The sequence below is a fragment of the Anolis carolinensis genome, chromosome 2, assembly GCF_035594765.1.
Source record: "Anolis carolinensis isolate JA03-04 chromosome 2, rAnoCar3.1.pri, whole genome shotgun sequence".
Taxonomy (NCBI): domain Eukaryota; kingdom Metazoa; phylum Chordata; class Lepidosauria; order Squamata; family Dactyloidae; genus Anolis; species Anolis carolinensis.
The window spans coordinates 101,037,726-101,065,098 of record NC_085842.1 but is presented as its reverse complement, the minus strand read 5'-3'; the positions used below and the strand labels follow the sequence as shown (position 1 = coordinate 101,065,098).

General features: G+C 38.0%; 1 protein-coding gene across 2 annotated transcripts in view; it reads right to left on the bottom strand.

The window, feature by feature from the left end:
• The window catches only part of rasgef1c (RasGEF domain family member 1C), a 122,460-nt gene that overhangs the window by 19,512 nt on the left and 75,575 nt on the right, over positions 1-27,373 (bottom strand). Inside the window, exons 4-11 of one of the 2 annotated variants that reach the window (XM_062970308.1) lie at positions 22,824-22,961; positions 17,108-17,320; positions 14,402-14,476; positions 9,310-9,420; positions 7,310-7,412; positions 7,124-7,203; positions 6,209-6,304; positions 1,721-1,816 (exon numbers count right to left, since the gene is read on the bottom strand). In XM_062970308.1, the coding sequence (XP_062826378.1) occupies positions 1,721-1,816; positions 6,209-6,304; positions 7,124-7,203; positions 7,310-7,412; positions 9,310-9,420; positions 14,402-14,476; positions 17,108-17,320; positions 22,824-22,961 (912 nt within the window). The remainder of the gene's footprint in view (positions 1-1,720; positions 1,817-6,208; positions 6,305-7,123; positions 7,204-7,309; positions 7,413-9,309; positions 9,421-14,401; positions 14,477-17,107; positions 17,321-22,823; positions 22,962-27,373) is intronic. The other variant, XM_003217468.4, reaches the window with a different exon arrangement.

The following is a 27,373-nucleotide window of genomic DNA, read 5'->3' as shown; positions in this document are numbered from 1 at the left end:
TAAATGCAATATTTTAGAGAGCTCCAGCAACCTTCAGAGTACACTGCCTGCTCATTTGACATGGAAACTACCAGTTGCCTCTGCTACTGGCAGGGTCTGCAATACAGACGAAGATGAGGGGCTGCCAGGCCCAGCATCTAAGTCAGTGGAAAGCAGGGAACAACAACAGCTGCAGCCTGACTCTGAGGAAGCTACCCCTGCAGTGCAGGACCAAGTGCCTCAGGCAAGTGGGAGTCCTGAGTTGACTCAAGATCAGGAGAGCAATGAGGCAGAGTTAAGTATCCCAGAAAGACTGCAACTGAGGACTCATGCTGTTCAGCTGCATAGATCCGCCCAAGAAGAGCCAACAGGTGAGAGTACTTGTACTATGGAGCATAAAGAGTGGCAGTTTAGATTTGGGAGCAACATTTGGAACCTGCTACAGCTTGGAGCTCTGTCGGAAGATTTTGTGTGCCTTATCATGTGTTAGACCTTGACTTTGGACCTTGGATTACGTATAGTTTGAATGTGTTGGTGAGAATTTTTGGACTGGACTATTGACTACGCCTATTGGATTATCCCTGCATGATTTGGTGTTTGAATCTGCTTTGGCTTTGACTATGGACTGACTGATGATGAGCATAGTGAGTGGCTGTTTATACTAACAGATGCTGTGCAGGTTTATGATAGCTACATCCTGAAGAAGCCAAGTGCATTGAAATCAGGTGACTAAAAAAGAGGTGGTAATGGGAGAATTCTGCTGAGGGATCCATAAAACCCTTGACATGAGCACAAAGCCCTTCTGCATGTAGGGACTTTCTGACTTTATCCCCTTGGACCAAATCATGCCTTTTTCGGGAGGATACCCTAACCTCTCAATCCTCTTTGGGAGGTTTTTCAAATGGTTCAGGTTAACAGTAAGAATGGGCTGTGGAAAATATCATAATCATGTCAGTAGCAGCAGGGTGGATCTCCCTTTAAGCTGGTGGAGAATCCACTCTGGATTTTACTCTAAACTTTAAAGAAGCCATTTAAGTCTCTGAACCAACTTTTAAAAAGGAAAGTTGGCTTTTTTGATAGCTCCATTAAAGCCCAGAGCAAACTTACTACACTAATGAATGGACTATTGGTGGATGTGGGGCTTGGCATATGGTTCTTTAGAGAGGTCTTTTAGAAAGAAAACAACATATGAAGCATTAGCAGAGCTACTTCATATAAAGTACACTGAAACCCCCATAACTGTCGAACCCATAACTTTAGTTTCACTACCTACACTTGGGAAACATTTCTAGGCATTTTCTAGGTCTTCCAGATGAATCCATGGTATGCTTTCCTTGGGACTTATCACAGAGCTGTGTTGAAGGACCAAGAAAATTCATAGATGATATCTCCCTAGGAACTTATCTAGGGACCCCAGAGAGATACTTCTTTAGGAATGTCCTTAGGAATTCCAATGCAACTCTATGAAAGTGAGGTACTTTAATGGTATTTTAACATATCCACAGTTTCACATAGCCACAATTTGGCTGGGAATGTATTCCTCATGGATACAGGGATCTTACCATCATGTATCAAAAGGTTTATATGAAGAGGATTTGCTAGTGTTTGAATTTCAGAGAAATTCTTGGAAATTGCTATTTTCTGTAGGGTCATGATTTTTGTCATATCATACTGAAAGATAAGCAGAAAGTGACAAGGAACCTATCAGCCCTGTATATGAAAATTTTCTCTCTCTGCTTACTTCAAAATTAACATGCCCATTTGGAAGGCGGTTAGCACACCCTTCATTCAGAAAGTAAATGTCTTTGATCAGCAGGCTGAAGAATGGAATCACAATCTGTGAAGAGAATGACATGACTATTATTTTTGCACTTCTGGTTTTTTATGCCTGAAAGAACAGCTCATTCACAAGAAGAAAAGAAAGATTAACTTTTCAAAGTACAATACTGTAATGAAGAAAACCTAATACTAGTTAGGCCCAGAGGAGACAGGGTATAAAAGATGACTTTAACAATCCATACAATAACTGCAACACTGAACAAATTTTCCCTGCATACTGTACACTGACGAGCTAATTCCATAGAGATTAAATGTGTTCCAAGGTTACACTGTTATATCCCATTAATATTTTAGTAGCATCAATTTTTATGCAAAGATAAGATTGTTTCAGCAACAGGAACATTTCTGCAAATAAACAGATTAACTTCCAACAATAGACAGATGGATAGGAAACAGCCAAAGAATATAATGAGGTTTTGCAATGCTACAAAATGTTAACAATTGCACCCAAATAAGGAAGCATAATGAATAATAGATACTTGTGATTTAACATGGCACAACACCTAACAAAAAGGCCCCAGATATCTTCTCATAAATCTCTTTTCACTGGCAGGCAAAACATTTATGTAGACAGCCATTTGGATTCTTAATTATGGAGTGGTTGTGTGCGTGTGTGTAAATGATCTCTTGGTTATTGTTTAATATTTTATCATTTAATTTTAAACATGTTTTAAATATTGTTAAGTGTTTAAAACCATTTTAAACATGTTTTCAATAATAGAGATATTTTATTCCTTTTCAATGTTTGTAAATTGTTTTGGCAGCATTTTAAAAAATCCTGCAAGTTTTAATTACTATTCTGACGAGAAAGGCAGGATGTAAATTTCAATCTGATTTCATGCCAGGCTATGTAACAGAGACACCTTTGGTCACTTTGGTGGATAACCTCTACTAGGACCTGGATGCAGGAGTGTGTTCCTGATGGTTCTGCCCAGTCTGCCAATTCTGACATCATCATCCATAGTGTCCTTCTAGGTCTCCTTCATGATGTGGGACTTGAAGGCACTGTTTTACAGCAATTCTATTCCATCATGTAGAATCAAACCCAGGAAGTGGAGCTAGGGAACTCTTGTTTGAATCTTTGATTTTGGTTTAATTTTGTTCCCAGAGCTGTATATCATATACATGAAACTGCTGAAAGTGGTTGTCCAGAGCAATGTTTCTCAATACTGAAGTCTATGTCACTGCTTTCACACTAGACACTTTTCATGTACAGTAGAGTCTCGCTTATCCAATGTAAACGGGCCGGCAGAACGTTGGATAAGCGAATATGTTGGATAATAAGGAGAGATTAAGGAAAAGCCTATTAAATATCAAATTAGGTTATGATTTTACAAATTAAGCACCCAAACATGTTATACAACAAATTTGACAGAAAAAGTAGTTCAATACACAGTAATACTATGTAGTAATTACTGTATTTACGAATTTAGCACCAAAATATCACGATGTATTGAAAACATTGACTCAAAAATGCGTTGGATAATCCAGAACGTTGGATAAGCAAGTGTTGGATAAGTGAGACTCTACTGTATTAATGTAGATGTTCTTTAAAGCATAGAACTATACAGAGGTTAGTAAGGGAAGAAGACTAGGAAGGAAGTAATTTTTGTTTGCTATGTATGTGTACATTATCATCCGCCCTGAGTCTCCTTCAAGGTGAGAAGGGCGGAATATAAATACTGTAAGAATATAAATACTGTAAGTAAGTTTGACAAGCTATGCTCAGCAGCAAGAGCAATGCATTCACTATGGCTTCATCTACACTGTAAGTCACAAGAGCCATTTGCAGCAAGCTCTTCTTCAGTCATAAAACTCTGTACAAAGTTCACTTGCAAGAATTTAAGCTCACCTAGAGAGGACATTTGAATTCTTCAACAGGTGCTACATTTTCTATTGAAGAATGAGTTACATTAGGTGGGCATAACCTTTAAGGATATCTGCAGGTCTTTTTGCAAATGAACTGAACTGCCTTGTTAAGTGCACAGTAAGGTACTATTGCTTGGAGAAGAGGAAAGCTCTGAGAAAGAGTGACGGAGTTTTAAAAAGGAGAGGGGGGGGGAGAAAGAGTAGTCATTTGGTTTGGCAGGAAATGTTCTCAAGTTATTTATGGCACTTGCATGCTGAGCAGTCTGCTGAGTATCCAAAAAAATAGGAGGCAAAAAAGCCCACAAAAATCCTAGCAGTGACTGTGCCGTCTTTGAAGCTAAAGCATTCAGGACACAGCAGAGAGCAAGTAACAGATGTACCTGCTTTCCCTCTAATTCCACCTGCTAGTACAAATGCAACTTTAATTTTTTAAAAATGAAATTATTGTGGTGCCACAATTTACAGAGCTGTTAACAAGTTACAATCCTCTCTGATTCTACATTGCAGCATGGCTTGTAATGATCTGCATGAAAACTGGTCACACAGAATGGGATTCACTCAAATATGTTCACAGTCACAAGGGAACATGTCAGGCTGTTTGCTTGGTTATTTTGACCCTATGTCAGGTTATACATACTATCTAGTGTGTTTTCTATAAATTACATTTGCCTGTCAATCAGCAAAGACATGACAAACTGCAATTCATTCCCCAGTAATCCCAGAGATTGACTACTACAATGAGATTTTCAAGACGCTTCAACAAGTAAGAAATGCCACTTACAGGCATACCTCACTTGCATAGCCTTTCATCATAAATCTTTTTTCTTTTTACAAACTACCAGCTCTCTTAAGGCACTGGTAAAAAGCTGCTATCTCAGCCCAGTAAAAAAACTGGAAAATTGAGGAGAAAAACAGCCTTTTTCATAGTTTTTCAAGCCACTTTGCCCCAGAAAAATTGAAAAAAAAAGTGTAGAAACAAAGTCTCAAAAATCTTTTGTTAAAGTCTTCATGTTCTATAGTTCAGATACCATGTCATAGATATATTATTTATCTTTGGAAAAGAATATATTCCACACACTTTTCAATTTTTCCAGAAAAAAAGTGACTTTGGAAAAAAGCCAGGAAAAACCCTGTTTTCCCCCCCAATTTTTCTGAATTTTTTTCTAGACCTTCCCATCTCTAAGCATAACTACAACATATATACAATTCCCATTGCACAACCACCACACCCTAATTTCAGTGGCTTGACTCTTTTACAGCTGGTTAGGCAAGAGGTATTAACTCTGTTATTACTTAGAAAATGTCTGGTAATTTCCAAATCCGAATGCCTATGTTTTTCAAATGGCAATCACAGTGTTTGCAAATTTCCTTTGAAATCAAGTATTAATTCGTGTTACTTATGAAGATTACAATGATCAGGTTTAGATCAGCAAATGCTTTGTCTTGCTATTTTCTTGTTTATTAATTTTACATTTTTAATTGTTAGAGTTTCTTACTTCTTTGTTAGCTAGCTTGGAAACAAATAGAAATGGAAGGAATAAATAAAGTAATGCATGAATGAACGCATGATGGAATATAGGAAAGGATAACAGCAAGGGCAACACAAAACTGTACAGTACTGCGTCCCCTGGACTCCAAAGAGTCAAGGTTGCAAATATGCATTGACAGAGCATCCTTTTTAACTTTCCAGTTCTGCCTCTCTTCTTCTGCATTGCTCTAAATTAAATTCTCCACACAGTTACTCCCTGACAACAGTCCATTGGAATGCATAACACATTGAATGTGTAGTCTACTGTGAGCAGCATTTACTGTAGTTTCTTGAATGTGTTGAGATTTGCAAGTCAAATCAGATAGTCAATTAAGGTCTGCAGATATTCATCTCTTCCACTTCCCTGAAAAAAAATGCAACTTCGTGATGTAATAATGCACTTCCCTTCAAATAGCAGTATGTGTGTTCATGTGCGCGCACACATACACTGCTTCCTAAAGCAATCTACAACCTAATGCCCCAAAAGTGGGATTTTTAACTTTTAAGGAAAAACGTGTCATCATTGTTCATTGAATTAATATGGAAAATTTAACCCCTTTGTATTTTAGTCAGCTTATTGGAAGACCAAGAAACATTCAATAACTATATTATAACTATCGTTCAAAAGATCATAAAGCTTGCTTTGATATAGGATGAGGAGTGAATAATACTGCACTTTTAAATGAGTAGTAATCCCATTTTATTGATTTTTGTCTGCTATGCATAAAATATTTATAACATTAATATTTGGATATTGAGCATAAGCTGTAGGTTTGAAAACACCTGTTATTAGATTCTGGGCTACATTCAGATAAAGTAAAAGAGTCATCTACACGTCTTCAAAAATAACACTATTTCACATCATTAAGCTTTTGTGACCCTTGGTCTTAAGGAGATGTGCATCTGCTTCATGCAGGAAATGAGATCAAATCCAAAGGCTTTCAAGGCTATATCTAAGAGACAGACTATATAGCCACTAATCTTGAACTCTACCTTTTCTCTGTTGCTGTGTGCTGTTAGGGACCGATGGGCAGCTCCCCGCAGAGCAGTTCTGTAATTGTAAAAATTACCAGTAGGATCCATTTGATGCTGGAGATAGAAAAAAAAACCCCAATATCCATTATTAGATCAAAAAGTGTCTGGAATAGCTTTACCTCACCATGTTTATAGCTTGATTAAAAGGCAACACTCTGCTAGAGCCAAGTCACTTCAGATCAAGGTCTTATTTTGGGATGAAAAATCCCTTAAAAGCCATGCTACAGATTAAATCCAGTATTAGTCCTACTTAAAGTAAGCTCAAAGAAATGTACAGGCCTGATTAGCTAACCTAAAACTAGCCTAGTAAGACTAGGTCCATTTTATCCTTCCTTTCTCCTGATATAGGAATTCAAGATCATTTTAGATAAGGGGCAGCATTTTATTATGCTGTTGTATATACAGTAGAGTCTCACTTATCCAACACAAATGGGCCGGCAGAACGTTGGATAAGCGAATATGTTGGATAATAAGGAGAGATTAAGAAGAAGCCTATTAAACATCAAATTAGGTTATGATTTTACAAATTAAGCACCAAAGCATCATGTTATACAACAAATCTGGCAGAAAAAGTAAGATAAGCGAGTGTTGGATAAGCGAGTGTTGGATAAGTGAGACTCTACTGTAAATGGACTTGAGCATCCATGGATTTTTGGTATCTATGGGCGATCCTCAGACCAAACCCCAGCCAGATACCAAGGGCTAGCTGTACATTCAGTGTAGCTTGGCTCTTTTATCAATTAGATCTTTTCTGCTTTACATCTCGTACCCCATCCAGAATGTGACAGCATGCAAAATCCATTTTTCTACTTGGTCCTTGAATATTCACTTTTAAACATGTTAGCAGCAAATGTACAATTCCCAGCATTTTACCTCAAGAATAAAAAATTTGGCTGTTTTCACTTTTGACCAGGTCTTCTTTAACCTGGATACTGGACTCATGTTCATACCAGCTGGAAGGAAAAGAAAAAGTGGAAGATGATGGATGGAGTAAAGATTCCCAAACAGAAACCCCTTTACCTATCAGGGACCACATCGGTAAATAACACCAATACTTACATATGATTGCCATCAGTGAATTAAAATTTCCTATGTTAAAACACTCGCGAGCAACATCAATGAAGAACTCGATGACTTGTGCCCTCTGCTTCTTTTTGGCAGGCTGCAAATAGATAAATACAACTGTCATGGAAGACAGGTATAAAAATTACAAGCAATAACAGTGCTTTATGCTGGAGATGCTCTATTCTGTATCTCAATCAATCGATTGCAGAAAGATACAAAATTCCATTCAAGTAGTTTGATTAATGAGGTTCATTGCTGCCAGGTTGCAGAATCAACATTTCCAATAGAGAGTATGACCCAAACTAATTATACCTTTACAATTTTCCCAAAGCAATGACCCAGTATACACTCATAAACTTGTAGAATAAAGTCTATTAATTCCAGGGACACTTTATATAACTAGTTGTCAATAAAATGATAATTACTGTAACTTTTCCTGGGCTTGAAGCCAATTTCTGCAACTATGGCCAGGCTTCATCTTCAGAAGCAAAAAGACACCTTTCTTGAAAAGGTGTAAATTGTGAGAGTTTTGCCCTGTATTAAAGTTTTTTTGGCCAAAGTATTGTCACATTAGTAAGAAATGCACTAGGTCTGCATGGGGAGGCAACTGAAGGGAAGAAGAAATGTTTAGTTTCAGTTTTACTTCAAGAACATGGTGTAAAAGCTGCAGTGAGGGGAAGGTGGGTTGTAGGGCCAGGAGGAAGCAGTACATTGCAAGTCCCTGAAAGATGAGAATAAGAATGTGAAACTGTTCGGCCTTACACGTTTTCCAGAATAAGACTTGGGGTGAGCCCTGTTTGTGTCACATGGCGTGGTATTACATTAGCTGAGAGGATCTCATCTTCCTAATTAGATGAGGTTAGCATCCAGTGCTTACCTATCATTTTGAAAGGGTTGACTAACCATAAATGTTATAGATTGTGGCAGACAGGTTTCTGCCTCTGTTTTGCCAGCAACAACCATACTTTCTTTCTTGTACTGTATGTAACTTCTACCATTGTAAGACACACTTGTCTAAACTTCAATGTCAATGAATCAACTCCATTTTTTCTATCATTTGTTATTTATTGCAGTACTCTTCTGTAATAATAATAATAATACTTTATTTATACCCCGCCACCATCTCCCTGCGTGGACTCGGGGTGGCTCACATGGGGCAAAGCCCGGTCAACATAGTCCACAAAAGTAACAACATAAATACATTAGCACAATATACACAGGTTAAAACACAATAAGGTAATAAAACAAGAGTTAATACATCAGTAATAATATCAAACAACCACCAATACAATTCAGTCAACTTCATAGGTGAGGGAACTGCAGCAGAAATATTAAGATAGAATCATCAGATTAAAATACCCAAATAAGAGGGACCTAGTAAAATTATAGAATTATAATGAGGCTGGTCATCCAGTGACTGTCTCCCCAAAGGCCAAACTAAACATCCAAGTTTTCAGTTGTTTCTTAAAGGAGGACAGAGAGGGCACCAACCTAATCTCCCTAGGGAGGGAGTTCCAGAGTGCATAAACTTAAAACTTCACGTTACTGGTTTTAAAAGTTAATCCAGGTTGAGCATCCCTTATCTGAAATCCTCAGAATCAGAACTGTGTCGAATTTTCTTTCCAGATTTTGGAATATTTGTATTTGCATATAGGTGTATAATGAGATGACAAAAATCATTTATGTTCCATATTTACCTTATAGACATAACCTGAAGGTAATTTTATACATAATGTTTTCAATAATTTTGTGCATATAACAAAGTTTGTATACACTGAACAATCAGAAAGCAAAGGTGTCACTATCTAAGCCACCCAGGTGGATAATTTAGGACTTCAGAGTATTTTGGATATTAGAATTCTGAATTCTGGAGTAGGAAAGGTCAACTTATATAAACAGCATGGTTAATCATGGAACAATAAATCTTCCAATGCTTAATCTGAAAGATATGTATTCAGGCATATGATGTAACATGGCTGCACTTATTGACTTACCATGCAAATTTCTGTTGCTACAAGATAGCAGAGCCTATTGAACCATTTTACATAGGCCTCGAGGTTACTAGTCTTCTTCTGTTCACTGAAACAAGGCTGGAAAACAAAAGACTAAAGTGACACATAAACTAGATTCTGATTAGCTTTTTAAAAGTGATATTAAGTACAAAGTGTTTTTAATCATCAATAGAATATATATTTATGTGAAATCTTATGCACACAAACACACGGACAGGATATGCGGGGTTCAGCTTTAAATGTAGATGGGTATGTAGAGGACTTGAGCTTAATATAGTGGAAAAGCTGGCAAAACCACCTTTGAGCATTCCTTGCCTAAGAAAAACCTATGAAATTAATGGGATCGCCATAATTAACAGGTGACAATACATACACAATGACACACGCAAACACTCAACCTTTTCTGTAAATCAAATCAGAATAGTGGACAATTGTATTTTGCTTTACAGCAGTTGGTCACAAGATAATTTATTCCAGTCTGCACTCACTAGGATATTAACAGTCAGGATATTGCAATATGCAAAGAGCAACAAAACTCTGGCGAAAATAAAATCAGACAAGCGCGCCTTTCCTTGTAATATGTATTTAGTTTATGATTTGACTCCAAGAGTATATAGAGTTCAGCAAATGCGATTGCTTGTAATGTTGTCTTGCATGAAGTAAAATATCTGATTATGTTGTAGAGGAAGAGAAGGAACAAGAAAAAAGATTTACAGCACAGAATATTGTCTGCCTTAAATAATATTATTTCATATTCTGCCTTTGAAAGAATGATACCTTCACTACTAATCTCTTTATCTCTGACCTATTTCTGTTTCATTGGTTGCTGCGAAACAAATCACTCAGATAGCAAAATTCATCAGAAAAAATGTCCTTCTTGTGACATGTGGTCTTTCAACAGCGGTTACCAGGCAATTGCATGGGACTAAGAACTCTCCTTGGAAATGAATTCTAGTTTGCAGGCCCACAGAAAAATTCTATACATGTCTACTTGGAAGCAAGCTTCCTTGAAATCAATGGGATTTACTCGTAGGTCACTGTGTTCAAGATTGTAGCCTAAATTCTTGAGGGATGATAGTGGAACACATTCATTTTGTCTGAAAGGACTGATTTTATGTATCTCTCTCTCTGTATCTTAAAGACCTGTTTCCAGCTACCAGGAGGTATCAAGAAATGTTTATTTTTTCTTTCATTAAAATGAATTTACAATTTATGGCCCTAGGATAAGATGGGTGAATGGAGAGGAAGGTTTTATGTAGGGGAAAGGGGGCTCTCATGCATGGGTTAATATCAGAAAAAGAACCATTTGGGAGATCTGTTTTGCAAATATATTTGTACAGCAGAAAATGTATCCTACGGCGAAAGAAGATTAAAGGGGGACATGGGGATTTGTGAGATGGAGGAATTCACATGGAGAAGGAAGTATTTTTATAATGTAAGCAGCCAGGAGAACAAGCACTCGCAAATTAAATAAATATCACTTTCACAACTACTTCAGTGCACAGTAGCAGAAAAACCTAAGTCATAATGACTTCCAGCTGATCCATCTCATTATGGAGCCAGTGATACGGACCTACTGATGTTCCCTGAGACTGGACTGAGATTCAGTATGATGGTGTAAATCATCTGAAACATATGTTTTAAAAATGATATTTGAAATAGAGATATACAAAATACTTCATAATTTTCTGATCCTTGCTAAGAGCTACTTCAGATATCAGTACTGTTGATAAAATTGTCAGCCAGTACAAAACTCCCCCCCCTTTTTTTTGCATTGTGAAGACTTCAATTGTAAAAAAAAATCATATAGAATACAGTTTTGAGCAGAAAAAAGGTTTTTCAACAAAAAAAAATTCACAGATAATGTAACAATTAAAATGCACAAAAGTTCTTACAATCATATTGAACAGGGAACAAAATTGAAATGATTATTTCTGGCATGTACAAATGAAATAAATTATGATTTACAGCTATTTTCCATTAAAGGCATTCCCTGCCCTCTTAACATGGTCTGACGCAGCTGAAAATTATATATTTTTATGTCTTGGATATATATACATATATAGATGTATGTCACTGAGTAGTAAGACTATCAAAACTACAATTCTAATCTATGGGTTAAAGCATAATTTTTATTATAGTTTGTTTTACAAACACACACACACACACTCATAACAATAACAAAATAACAGTGAAAAGTTAAATAAGAATGCTAAAGGAGGCAATTCATCCCATTTTGCTGTATTTTAGTTGAACCAAAACATCTGATACAACTATGAACCTGTTAGGCATACCTCTTTAAACCTGTGCTTAAATGAGTTAGACAACATTAATACTTTGAATTTAATTCCACCAGTCTATATCATGCTGAAGAAACAAAAGATCAAGATAGCCAATACTAGCTATTAGCATTATGATTACTAGTCCAATCTGGAAACTAATAACTAGTAAGGCTACCAGTTGGAGAAGCTGTTAAATTATCAAAACCAACCCAATTGAGCTCCAGGCTACCTTTGTATAGAGCATTAAATCCATCTAATTGTATGGAAAAAGGAGTCCTATTGAAGTGCATATCTTCCTCTATTTCATTAGCTCTTGGAATACAAATCAGGTTGTGTTGTTTTACAAAAAAAAGTTGTTGGCTATTTGGAACAATGATGGCAATCCCCCCACCAGTGCTGCTGCCACCACCACAATAGTTTTAAGTGTGCTTGGTCTGTAAACATGTTGTTTCAAATGTACTGATAAAAAACACATACTTAAATTCCCCTGAATCTGTTTGGAAGAAATGGATCACGGTAGCCCTTATATTTTCAGGGCCCTTCCACACACAGCCATATAACCCAGAATATCAAGGCAGAATAACCCACAGTATCTGCTTTGAACAGGGTTATGTGAGTCCACACTGCCATATATCCCAGTTCAAAGCAGATAATGTGGGATTTTATTCAGCTGTGTGGAAGGGGCCTTAGTGGCTGGTCATCACACACCTAAACCTCCTGGCAATTTATTGGATAATCCCATAGTTAGTTTGGACCAAACAAGGTTTGCAGTGTTTTCAATAATGGCGCAACCTATGTATGATGAACCTTTCCTGTTCATGAAGTCACCAAGGACTTTAAAAGGGAGAAGTTTTTGCTCATTCGTCTGTCAGTTCCCAACATTCTCCTGCTGTTTGGATCCAAATTCCACAAGGGATACTACCAAAATAGGTGGCCTTTGTGTCCCCTGGTTTCTGATGGCTGGCTTTCGTTCGCCTATGTCTGCCCTTGCTGTCATTCATATGGGCTCTTTTCCCTTCAAAGGTCTCCAGTCTCTCTCTTATCTGACCCTGCCACTAGAGGAAACGCAGAGAGCATAGGGCTGACAAACTGCTTGAAACCTGACCAGCTGCATGTCTCTGTGCTCCTCTGCCTGCCTGACAAAATTCAACTTTGCGTGTGAATTTGTATTTCAAAACCCACCCAAGCAAAAATAAAATAAAATAAAATTCAAGGAAAGGTAGGGAGCCTATTAGCAGCAACACAGAAAGGAAACCAAGCTGATTTGGAAGCTGAGGTCTGCAGCAAGTGGTTGCTTCTAAAAGCCGTTATTCCCCTGAAATGTAAAACACTTTAGAAGGGGAATAATATATTGAGTGTTGAACTGTAATATGAGGATTTTCTAAGTTATAGTCTAGAGATCTAGATTTCACTTTCCCTAACTCAGCATGTGATGAGGAATATTATTTTAAATTTCTCACTCTGTGTCCCCCCTCCATTTCCTGATACCATTCCTGTTTTCTGTTCTGAAAAGCAGTCCAGTATGAGCTTCACTAGTAACTGGGGAGGAGGGAAGATGACAGACCTATGAGAGGATGGGTAGCATCAAGGATTTAAAGACATAGTATATATTTGTGGATTGCAGCCTGGTGCCCTTAATCTACAAAGACCTCCAAATTATTTGGAAGTCAATGAAAGAAAACTGCAGTCTTCTCTCATAGTCATAACAAATACTATAGCAACTAAGCACCCTAACTCAGTTCAAGCTGTATAATGAGCAAATGCACACCATGTTGCTTTTTAAATCCTAATGGAAACTGGTTGACAGATGCTGCAAGTCTCCTGCTAACTTCAAGTCATTTTTGCTGAGGCAGTAAAGTTACCAAGTATGACTGTAGAAAGAAAAGGATCTGCATTCCCTCCAACCATTGACCCAAACATTCAGAATAATATAACCCCCTTATTTTTTAAAATGTGTTGAAGCTAAACATAATTTCCTAGATAAAGTGTTTCAAGATAAATATGCCAAGGTTTCTGGACACATCTGTTTGAAGAACACTCTTATTTTTGCTTCTGTATCTTGATTATTCTTATTGGTCACATGCCAAAGGTGGCTTTTGAAGATTTATCTGTGCATCAATACTGCATGAAGTAATTCATTCCCCTGTTTGCATTTCCATAGACACTGGTGGGCAGAAGATAAATTTCTCTCTACTGAGATTGCTGCATTCTATTTTCTTTTTTTAACCACTTTATTCTAACACAAATTTATCTTCAGACATCTAATAATAGAGCTTTGAAACCTAAGAGTGTCTCTACACTATGCAGTTTTAACAATTTGATACTATTTTAGCCTCTCTGGCTACATTCTACAAAATCCTGGAATCTATAATGTGGTGAAGGATACTTAGAATGGCCTGTTGTAGTTCAGTGATGTAGACTACAGTTATCCAATAGAGAATTCTATTATCTCCATCTTGCCAATCACAAGATTCCATATGATGGAGTTGCAAAAGTTAAAATGGCATCAAATTGCTAAAACTGCGAATTGTAGATACATTTAAAGTAGGTTTATACACTCATTTATTCAGGATCACAAGCATTTTATTCACAACACAATCATTGGGAGCCCACAATTTAATGCAACTGAAAACAAAAATTCTATGGGCTTCACTATAAATAAATATATTTATAGGTGCATTGCCCGTGGTGTGGCCCTAGTCACCATGTATCCTACACTTTGAGGTGCTTAACTGCAGGATATAATATAGTGGGGCAGGGAAGGAGAGGTTATATAATATTACTAAACATACCTTTGTGCTTTCCAAAGGATCTTTATGGACAAATGCTTGAACAAATTCTTCAGGACCAATGTGGCTCAGTCTCTCCTTTTGAAAGAGATAAAGTGAGAAACAGTGTAACAGAGCATACTTAAAATCACTTATGTCACTTTACATTGCTTGGATATCTCCAAATGGACATGCATCTTCACATTATCTTTCATGAAAGGGAGAATAGTTGCCATAGCATTCTCTCTGCTGTGGGAGGAAATGAAGACCTCTGTGTAGAGAAATATTCATGTATTGTGAGGAATTATTTTGTGAGTAAATACAAGTTGGTTTTTTGCACACACATTAAGCATTTCTGTGCAGACAACAGTGTTGCAGCAGTGTTTTCTGAACAAAATTCATAATTGGGAACACATTTTTTGTGTAAAATGTGGTTTTTTGAACAGAAGTATTTCTGTCCAGAATACTTCCCTGGGAGACTTCACAAAATGCAAATAACTTCCTCGTTGTACTGTTTCAGCAGAGGTTTTATGAGCACTGGGTTAGCTTTGGCTGGATTTCCATCTCTTAACTATCAACCATACAGATTTAGCAGGTTGAAATAGCACAATATTTTGTTACTGCTGTATCATATGGTGCACACCCTTTTCTCTACAGGCATAACTTCCACTCACAAATAGGTAAGAGTAACTCTCCACTCAGAGATGAGAAGGGAAGCATCCCAGTCACTTTGGATAAAAACAATTCCTTATGAATAAAGATTGCCTTTAGTTTATTATAAAACAAAATGTGAGGCTCTTTATGTTTGAACATGTAGGGTTATTGTAGATTAGAGTTTCAAAATATTTTCCCTTCTTAAGTGATGCATGTGTGATGCTGACTTTGATGTCACATATGCAAGACTACTTGCTATAGGCATGAATATACAGACATGGATCACAACAGTCTTTGTAAAGCAAATCACATTTTTACCCTGATTAAAGCACTGAAATTCTTGGGAGGGAAAATTAAGCCTTACTGGCAGTAAAAAAGTGACATTGTAAGCAGGGTCCAGGTCACAGTTAGGTCTTCACATGGCTGCAGGTTACACAATCCTGCTTGATGTCCAACATGCAGAGGAAGTCATATGACTTCAACAAGGCAACTCTGTGGTTCTTTGTCCTCAATTAATGGACAAAGGGAATCTAAGGGTTTTTTGCATCTAGGAAAACATGAGTTATGATTTAATCTAAGCCAGTGCTGCACAAAGTGGTAGTCTGCGGACCTGTGCTAGTCCATTGAGACATCAGCTACAGTCCACAGAGAGTTTCAAGGGGAAAAATTGTAGTCCATAGCGATAAATACAATGCAAATCCCTGGTACATTGGGAAAAAGTCCCCACATCAGATCACCTAAGAAGCACTGCCCTAAGCTATTCTGTACCCTTTTCTTCATTGCTGCTGTACATAAACATTTTAAAAGCTGTATCTGTATCAGAAACAACTCTAGTCCAAAAGACTAACTCTTTCAAGCTCTTTTCTGTGTCCACATAAACCATTCCTACATGTTCCTGGCATTCTGATGGTGCAACTATTCTGATGTGTAGGATAATGGCTGAGAAGGAAGCAAGTTGTTTTTCATTCAGACGGTGCAGGGGCTGTGAAGGAAGTCTTGGAGAAGTAAGGGATTGGAGCTAGCAGGGTTTGCCTACCAACACCTATGACTATGCCACCATGGAAAAAGGGAAGGCACATTAATGAGATTCTAGCCCATGAGTTTTGAATTGGGATCCCACTGGATCCCCTCACTCAGAGCTCACCAAGACTGATGCAGCCTTGTTCGTGGAATAAATGACTGTGACACCATAACATAATGTGGAGAATTGAGGGGTTCTTTCACTCCCATGTGGCACAACCTGTCACATCAGATACCATGATATTGAAAACCACCAAGAGATACAGGAGGATCAAATAAGTTCCTCATGCCTTTTACTCAGAGCCAGTTATCAGCCAGAGAAGCCAAGGCAGTTTCAGTACTCTGTCAGAGTGAAGTAAGTCAAGATAACCTGTTTTCTCCAAGAACTTCTCAGATGCATGGATACAGAATCCATGGTTTCAACCACCCACAACTTGAAAACATTTCACACACACATACACACACAAAAATCAACCTTACAGACCTCCGGATTCTAGGAGTTCCTTTTTTAGGAAAGAGGGTTCTACAATCTCATTCAAAAAAGGCTGCTCCCCTTGGATCATGTTGATCCACCTCTGCTAGATATTGCCAGTCAATATGACTATGCTTACATGTGGTGGGAGGAACTGATTTAAGAATATTATCCACACCATCAGGCATGATCCCAAGCAACCTGTCCAGACATAGCACTGAACATTTTACCAGACACTGCAATGATTGTGAGATTGGTTTCTGAGTGAATACATGCAACATTCTTCTTATAGTGAAGTTTTCTTGGTTGCGGCTGGAATTTCTATGGACAATGGCTTTCTACATAATTAAGGAGCTCATTACACTACAGCATGGATCCACTTTAAATCCAGTTTCTCCTCCAGAATTCTGGGGCTTGAAGTTTAGGGAGGGACATTTCAATTGCTCAACCAGAGAGGCCCTGGTCCTCACTAAACTACAAACCCCAGAATTCTTCAGGAGCCACAAACTGGATTTAAAGTGGATCCATGCTCAAGTGTGATGAAGCTGTAAAAGTCAATGTTCAAAGTACTGCTTTCCACTTACCAGTTCCACGTGTGTTAGCTGTTGGGCCAAGGTGTAAGGATCACTGCAGACACTCAGCATTTCTCTTTGAATAGATGGAGGTTTACTTTTAAAAGCCACCACCTTATCTGAGACAGCTGCATTGATCTTGACCATCCCTTCCTGCCCATGGTTAAGAGTGGCAAGTTTTTGATTCAGGGTTTGCAGAAGTTGATTCATCTTTTTCCAATAAGCCTGAAGTGAGGATAAGAAGGAGGCAGGAACACAGAAAAAGAACAGAAAAAAATCTTTATGAACTATAGGCTAGAAAACATATAAAACTAGCAAAGGGTTAGAATTTTATTTTCAAGCAAACTGTTCTAAAACAAGCAGCCAGCTTAATTATAGCTCCACCCTAAACTCCATCCCATGGCAGTCTTCCACAAGATCTTCAACCAAACAAAGAATGTGTACAATGGGCCTAAACCACAGTTTAACCCACAGGCCACAATACAAGCTCCTTGTTAGTCAACACAGAGGCAGCAGATAAAGGAATTGGCATCTGCCAGTTTAGTCCTTTTTGATTTGTTTGTTTTTCTTGTATAATCTTCTTTAGGACTCAAGGGCAAAAAAGGAGCAAAAAGAAACCTTGCACCAATTTAATATTACTACCCTTAACTTGAACATGATTAATTGAAATATTCTGTATTTATTCAAAATAAATTGTGATGGCAATTATGACTTTTAAGTGTCTTGGTATTTCAATCTGAAATATTTGAATTGAGTAAAGGAGGCTGTCAAAGTAAAAAATAAATACATTAATGATATATGTTAAGCCCTTGCAATGTTGGTTTCACAACTACTGTTTGACTGTATATTGCTCATGGTGTTCATTCCAGAAATAGATGGACAAGAAATGATACCAAAGTAAGTGCAATGCTACTCATAGTAAAAGCCAATATACATACCAGAGATACCACTATTGTGATATTTGTTCTTTAAAATCCATCTCTATGATGGATTAGTAACCATATTGACCTTTAGATGGTTGGTAAAAATTATATATATATTTACTCAGTTTTTGGTGATTAATGATGTCCATTGATTTTTAAACATTTCCCTGTTTAATTGCAATATATGTATTTAACTGTTTAATTAATTTATTTATTTCCAATATTTCTATCCCGCCCTTCTCACCCGAAGGGACTCAGGGCGGCGTACAATTGGTAACAATTCAATGCCGACACATCATTAAAACAAAGTTCCAGGTAAGTTTTGTTTGGAAAGGGTACAATTTATTGTTTCAATGATTTCACTGCAAACTGTCTTCAGTTCTCAAAAAGTTCAGAGTAGACAAGTAACTCAGAAATATGCTAAATGCAATCTTAAACAATACAGCAATAAACAAAACAAGAAGTTCTTATGATATTTATTAGCGGCATAGTAATTAGTGGCAGTTCTGATTAGTGATGTCAGAATTAAAAGTTTCTCATTTTCTTTCCCAAAATACGTATCTGTGACCAATGTAAAACCATATCACATATTGCATGGCTTTTAGTATCCTATATAGAGATCCCATCACATTTTATGATATTGCAATTGATACAGCTTACCTTAAGTATTTATTTCATGAAGAAACAAACTGGAAGAATCATGAAGCTCCAAACACAATAACTATACTAGAAGATATAGAACTGAGAATATTTACCATGCCAAGAGCAGTATCCTATACATGCCTGCTCAGTAATAAACTGCATTGATTTTGATAGGATTTACTCCAGCTAAATATATATAGTACTGATAATTTCATTGGAATGATATCTATAAATGAATTACTACCATGGTATGCTTGTTATGACCAGCTTTTAGGCTAAGCCTAATGGAGCTTCTTCTAAGGGTGCTTCCACATAGACCCCAAATCCGCACCAAAGCGAGTTTTAAAAGAACACTTTGGTGCGGATTTGAGTCCCCATGCCGGCCACAAACCCCGGGCTTTCCTGGGGGGGGGGGGAGAGGAGGTGTCTACGTGCCATCCCGATTGTAATTAGGAGCCACCCTGAAGCCCACCCATTTCCCCGTAAAAATAAAATAAAACTTACCTGGCTGGCATAATTTTCCTTCTCAAGCCCTTCTGGGGTCAGGAAATGATGCACCAGGAGACTGGAGGAGGGCAAGCAGGAAAATCCCTCCTCCTCCCTATCTTCTGGTGTGTCATTTCCTCTCGGCAGAAGGGCTCCAGGAGGAAAGTTATAGTGGCCAGGTAAGTTTTATTTTATTTTTGCAGGGTAATTTTGGGGCTTGAGGGCAGGGGGTGGGTGCCATCCTGCACCTTTGAGCTCCAGAAGCCTAAAATGTACAAGATGGCAATGGGAACTCAGCCTTGGGTAGTCCTAGGAGTACCTGGTAGTGAATCTGCACAGGCCCAACACCCCATTAGACCTGGGTCTTTCAGGAAGGCCCAGCTCTAATTGGGTATCTAATTAATTTGGAACAAACCAGGGAAATCCTGGTTTGTTCCAAATTAATTCGGTTTTACTGGTTTATTTGATATTTTATATATTTTAGTTATAATATACTTGTTTTCATGTGTCAATTGCCTTGGAAGTCAGATTTGGCAAAACGATAGGGTATAAATAAACATGACAACAATAATTTAAATTTTACAGTCAACAGCCATGGCTATCTGAATATGAAATGAAAGCATTCACAAAGAAAGCTATTATTCTAAGACATTCAGACTCATAAAACTGCATGGATTTGGCTTGTTCCAAAATCTTAGAGTTCTGATAGGAACTAATTAAAGCCAATTAAGTTATTAAATCAAATCCTATCCAACAAAATGAGACTTTTTTCAAACCAAAGCAATTGACTTAGATTAGAATTTTAGCATACATATTATTTATTAATATTAATTACAGCATCAATCAATCAATCAATTAATTAATTAAGAAATAGTACTAAAGAGCCAACAACATTTACATTTCCTATCTGGTTCTTTACCTTGGATTTTGTTTTTCAAAATCACTGTGGAATTGGGAAATTTAAACCAGAAGAGTCTCTTTCTGCCTGCACTCCTTACTCTAGATGGCAAAGATATTTTTATTTAGATTTTTCTTTTGGACGTCATTTGATTAGTGCTGAATGGACTTTTAATGGTGAGTGGGACACTCCTGCTCTTTTTGTTATATTTTGAATGCTTTAAATCGTTCAAATTTGGCATTTTTTTTGAAATGTGACCTGTTTTTCATTCTTTAGTGTTTTAAGTGGATGGATTTTAGCTGCCACCTATTTTAATTCATGCTGTAAATCAAATTTGGAGAAAGGACAGATTTTAAGCAAACTAACAAATAAATAATGAAACAAGATTTAAACCACTGATTTTAGTTCACGGTGTGAGTATGATAGCTTGACACCAAGAATAAAAGACTTTAGACTAGGTCTTGGTATCATGCAGCCCTCCAAAGGTCACTGGGCTATAACTCCTCCCCATTGCTTATCCTGGCAGGTCTGATGGGAACTGCAGAGTAAGTTAATTTGAAAAGATTGCTTGGAAGAAAAAATTATTCCTGTACTATGTTCTAAAGGTTCCTTGTGTGTCCCAGGAAACTAAATTTTGAAGTTCTTTATCCTGAGATTTTTATTTGGATTGACTTTGGGTAGTGAAGGGAAGGACAAAAGGCAAGGGTAGGGAGAGTATGAGAAAGGACTTTTGGTATGGTAATGAGAAAATCTATGTAGCTCCTTTTTAAAAATTTTAAACATTAAAAACATGCTCAGCACCTCCCATTGATACGTTTTCATGACTTCATAGAGTTAAAAATGAAAAACGATCAATTGATATCTGCATAACTCTGCCTCTGATATTCACATGGATCCCTGGATTGTTTTTTGAAAGACCATTTGTATGCTGCTTGGGGCCAGGATGTTTGAAGGACTGTAGAGCTCTGCAACCTTCTGCAGATGTTTTCACTTCTGTCCCACTGCCTTCCCAGGCTCATTTGATGGCAACAAAGGAGACACCTTCTTTGTGGATGTTCCCAGATGTTAGAACGCACTCCCTAGGATGGGTGCCCAGGATGGCCCTGTCCTTGGTCTCCTACCATCAAGTCAATACATTATTATGTAATTGGGCTTTTAAAAACAACAACAGAACTGTTCTGAAATGAAAGGGAAAAGATGCTCTTTAATTTAACTATTCGAACAGAATGTACAGAGATCTTTACTCCAAGCCACATGGGACATATATGTATAAGAATTGATACTTGGTAACGTTTACTTGATAGAAAAAGACCTCGAGCTAAATGTGTTTACAGGAGGGACAGTTTCGCTCCTTCATCATGCAGAATGAATGGCAGTGAACAAGCAAAGGGCAGAGAAAGGGGCTGTTTAAGGCAATTAGACTGAGCTGGATTTAAATCCTAACTCTGGTATGGAATTGCTGTGGGGCTCTAGCAAACACTTCTTGTTCCATATTTGATTCCCATTTGTAAGATGGAAATAAAAATTGCCGACTTTGCAGAGCTGATGTGAGAGCAAATGCAATTTTGTGTGTGTGTCAGGAGAGACTTGAGAAACTGCAAGTCGCTTCTGGTGCCGGCACAAGAGTTTAACCCACTGCATCACCGGGGCTCCATAGCAAATGCAATGAAAACAGTAAATTTGCTGAGTAATTTAAAAACCATTTAAAAATTGGTAAGAGCCTACCTTATTAAAGGGTTCTTACATTAATAAGGGAAGCTTATGCCTCTCACTTCTGTGTTGGCCTCATTAAGGACCAACTTAACCACTTCACAAGTGCCCATCACCCTAGAACCACATCTGTGGCCCAAAGCCCAGACAGCCTTCCTGCAGTCAATGAAAATGAATCTCTCTCTGTTCCTATGGTTACCTTGGAGTGATTAAAGAATGGTGATACAACACTTAGCCTTTCCGTCATTGTTTTTATGAGTTCTATGTCATTATTGATTCTGCTCTCTTTTTGAATTAACTTCAATGTCAAACATGTAAGAATGTCAGACCCCAAGAGGAACCCATCTGCATAATCACCCTTTCTCTGTCCTAATGCCACTGCTGAACCAAGGCAGGGAGCCAGAAAAGTAGGCAGGTGTTTTTAGAGGGTTGGATGATGGATCAAATCCCATGACAGCCTGGTGACATCATCAGGCATGTGATGTGGTCTTCTTGAATTCAGGGTAACCTCTGAACTGTTTTCCAAGTTTGAAGAGGAACAGTCCAGTCATCTGAGTTCTGAACTTAACCAAGAGAATCCACCCATCATTATGATTATATGATCTGTTACCCACATAGTTCCACACAGCCATATTAGGACATTTTTCTTGAACAACAGCCTCTTGCATTCCACAGAAAATCATTTTTGCAAAAAAACAAAACAAAACTGCAGTTTAAAAAAATATGTTGTACCCAAAATCATCTTCTGGTGAAGATAAAAATGGAAAAGATCTGATCCCTATCATTGTTCCTGTTAGTAATGACATTTGTTCAAAGAAAAATATTAAAATTTTATAGGAGAAGAATTTGTGGCCCATTAAACTGAATGTAATTGTCAATGACAAAAAATGATTGAGCAACTCCTGGTAATATATGTTCTCAGTCAAGGAAAAAAATAATCTATTTTGCACTGCAACTTGCAGAATCCCACAACCATGGCCACTGACCCTATTATTTAGGGGGTTCTGGAACTGTAATACAAAAAGTAACCTTTTTGAGCTCTGTTTACAGTATATCTCTAAATGCTCACCTCATCACATGGAGCTATCCGGTGGATAATATCTTTTAAGCACCCAATCATTTTTTCTTCTTGAAAATCATATGGGAATGTTTCTGTCCATTCTGTCAATAGCTGCAGAATTTTGGGCCCAAATTTCCTGATCCGTGCCTAAAATTGAAAGATAAAACACTAATGAATTGCTATCGGCAAGTACAGTGATAATAAGATTCATTGGGTTTTAAATTACCAAGAATGTTCTATAGCTGCACTTGCATCCCACTGACAAGACCCATGTTTACACTTTCAACACTAATGGAAGTGGTTTACAGATGTCTTTCGATTTATACTGAGATTACGTTCCTGGACTCACAATGTAAATTGAGAATGATGTAAATGGGAATGCAAGTTCCATAGGGAAACACCAAAAGACCAAATTAAACTATTCTGACAAAGCAAAAGTAGCCACAAAATTTGAGGCTTAACTCAATATGTCAACTATTTCAACAGGTTTAAAGCACAAAACATTAGAGTTTAACTCTCAAGTTAGAGAATCCCCTTCTCTTCCACATAGTAAAATGGTAAGATTAACGCTGGGCCAACACAAATTAAAACTTGCCTAAATTCACAAAATTGTTTGCATTTGAAGATACATTTATTCTCAAAACACACATTTGGGAATATATTTTCCTCAAAATATGCACTTTAAAATATTAATGCCCTGAAGCATCCTCATCTCAAATGTTTCTAGTGCTTAGATGTGCATTTCCCTATTTTTACAGCTATATTTTATTTTGAAAATATTTATTATTTAACCTAAGAACTGCCATACTGTTTACTCCCCCCACCCTTGCAGCCCTTTTCTGCACTTCTAATATATGTGGGTCAGACTGCCTTCACTATACATTATTCCAGGATGTGTGAGTTTCTAAATGTTGGAGTAATCTAAGCAAGCTATTTTAAAACAGCACGTACACTCATTATATTAATAGAAACCCTGGATGAGAACTGAGAGCTTCCTTGCTTTAGCCTAAAGAAGAAAGGCACCCTTTAATCAAGCAAAATTATATTGTGTGTACTGAAGCTTCCTGCTTTCTTCCACAAATGGTTATTTTAGCATTCAATCCAAACAGGTTTCAAGGCAATGCAACTATTTTAGTGAAAGCTATAATATAGTAGAATTGCCTTAAAACCTGTGATGACTCATGGGCCATGTAGTCCCGTTCCTGGTACTATTGAGGCAGATGAAGAGGAAAACTTGGGTTTCCCACCGTTTCAGCCAGAATTGGAGCCCTTGCACCTGCAAGATGTTTGCCCACAAGAAGTCAGCCAAACAAGCCTTGAGCAGAAATCTCCCCCATTTTCTCGCCGGGATTATTATAATCGAGATAGAGGCGCTCGGGAGGCGACTCGCAGGAGCGCCAGGATAGCTGCCAGACAATTAGCTGATTAAGTCTGTTTCCCTTGGGAAACTTTAAGGAGTCATGCATCTGGACACAGTATGGGTTTCGTTTCTTGTTCCCCAGGGAAAGTGTTCCTTGGCGGGAAAACAAGATCCTATATAGGTGTTTGCCCGCAAAGAAATCCTTGCGGAGTCAATTCGTCAGCTTCGGGAGTAGATCGTGTGTGGACTACGCTACTCCAGTTCCCTCGGACCTTGTTCCAGTTCCAAGCCTGCCTTGTCCCCGGATCTGCCACGGACCTCGTTCTTGCTTCTTGCCTCTTGTTGCCACGTATCAAGCCTTGTTTGCCAAGAATCTAGTTTGCTTCCAGCCTTGTTGTCAAGCTCCATTGGACTAAAAGACCCTGTCATTTCCCCACACTTTGCTTGGCAAAGTGTGTGTTTCGGTTATTGGATTATAACTTTGGACTCTAATATCTCATATTGGACATTGTTTTCCTGGACTATATTTGACCTTTCCTGAAAGGTCTACTTCTGAACTATATTCTTCACTTGTTTTTATTAACTTTATATATTCCTTTAATAAAGATATTAGATAGATTCTGGCCTCTGTGCATGGTTATTGGTGCTCTGCAGCCTGGGTCTTGACAAAACCTGCTTGGACCCTCTGTTTGGTCAAGGAAATGGAGATGGTCTTTATATTCTTCTACTCTTACGTTTTATGTGCTCAGACACAATGGCTCATTCAGTGCCACTAAAGGCAAGTCCTTGCTTTGAGTGGAAAGGCACTGAAGGTTCATCTGATGTATGGTCAGCTCTCCACATTCACCAGGATTAGGGGTGCAGGATGACCACAGAAGTGGAAAAAACAGTGAATAAATAAACATGATTTTTTTTAACCTGAGAGAAAATGTCTCCAGGAATCTCTAGGGATATTATCACATTTAGTTGTCAAACGTGGGCAACAGCAGGGAGATTCACCAGGCATTGTGGTGAATCCATAGGGCAGTGGGGGAATCCATTGCCCTGCACCCTGCATTGCCTGAAGCACTGACTTCCCCATTACATGGGAGAAAGTGTCACTGCCTGGTTTCTCCCCGGATTGTCCCCATTGCTGGCAATGACAACATGGGAAGCCTCTAGTGTTCTCCTTGATCTGTCGTAAAATGCTGACAGCACAGTTGGGGATGGAGCCCTGCCGAAAGTAGTTGTGTGTCGTGTGAAGGGATCTGGTGGGCTCCACCCAGGAACTGTGCTCTCAGTGTTCTACAACAGGTCTGAAAGCCTGTGTGATGGAGTCATGGGTCTTCCAGTGCAACTATGTGGTCACCACTGTCAGAGTAATGCTGGAGGACCTACAAATGTCTAGAGAAGTGTTTTTTCTAGGAATCTCTAAGTCCTCTTGTTCAACTCTATGGTATATGTTAATTATAGAATTGTGCCCGAGGACCTAGGGATTCTTAGAAAGAACATATGAATAAATACATGAATAATCAAATCTATAAAAGTGAAACCTGCAAATGTGGAGGATTGACTGTACCCTCGCTTTCTCCTTTCCTTAACATTAGGTCCAAAAGCCCTATCACACCACAAATCATAGCACCATGATTCCAGTTTAACGTATCCTGGGATTTGTAGTTTGGTGAGAAACTAGAGAGCTCTCGCCCAGAATCCTAAATGCCTCTCCTTCAAGTGTAAATCCCAGGATTTTATAGGATGTTGCCATGGAGGATAAAGTAGAACCACAGTGCTGTAGTTATGCACTGTAAAAGTGTATTTGGTTGGTAGATACACGCAGCTGCTTGCTTGATGCCCCTTGATCACATACTAAACAAGAGCTTTCAAGATCCAAGTATAAAATATATTGAATATTTAAAATACAGTTGTGCCTCTCTTTCTTTTTTAATGTACATAAAATGGGAAAATTGACAGGAAGGGAAGAAGAAGGCATCCAGCAGCATATTTGAGACTAACTGGTGTATTTTAGCATGAACATTCATGGATATCAATCCAATTTCTCAGATGCACTGATGAAGCTACATGTATAGCCATGTCAGATCCACAAGGTTGTGGGTGGTCAGTTTAGAGCTTAATAGAATACAGAAACTGGATTTTCTTAGTATTGTTTTCACACCTTTCTTGGACATTACCATAGGTATTGCTTAAGTAATTCTGAAATATCACATGAACACTGCTTCAAATATTTACTTTCTAAAGCACTGCATTCCTTTAACACCTTGAAGTGTAAATGAGCAGTTAAACTTTATTAAACATCTTACACAGTATCCTGAAATGCTATGACCTAGGCCACAGTTTGCATCTTTCCTGAACCTGGTAAACTCTTCTAAGGAGCTGATTCCTCTGCACCAAGTGATTTAGTACATGAGCAGTAGAGTTATTGTTATTAGCCATCAACTTGACTTTGATTAAGAACATTTTGATTAATAGCAGGAACAAGGACCAAATATTAATGTATGTAGTATGCCAAGAAACCATTGTTTCTGTTCATGTTTCTGTTGGCAGTTTTTTATCTGGAAGCAGCCATGTAAACCCACCTGGAATAGAACTACATTATATGGACAGAGAAAGTTTAAACCTCTCTCCATATTCTTGTTTTCCTAAAGTTATGCTTACCCATACACCCACACACTGCATGGGAGAACAACGGGCTAGATAAATAAAGTTTGCTTTTATAAATATAAAGTAGCTATATTAAAGTTGATGGGATAGTATAGTAGTTTGAGAATCAGACTACAAGTTTGGAGCCCAAGGTTCAAATCCTCACTCAATCATGGAAGTCCTTGGGTGACCTTGAGCAAGACACACTCTCTCAGCCTCAGAAAAATGTAATGGCAATCCCACTGAACAAACCTTGCCCAGAAAACCTGTGATAGGTTTGCCTTATGGTTAATAAGCAATTGCATTCTGCTATGTAGAACTGACAGTGATAACTTAGTCTGAAAAGATCGGTTACAAACTCTACCTAAGGGGAAAAAGTAGACATATTGAGTAAAACTGAGAAAGACAGCACTGCAGTGACATCTGCTCTTGACATTGTACAGTTTAAATCTTATCTCCTGGCACCCTGAAGGCTTCAAACAAAGGCTGCAAGAAATGAAAAGGAAACCACCTGGGAAGAGTGAGACAGGCTGGAAAAGGAAGGTAAAAGGGGATCTGAAGT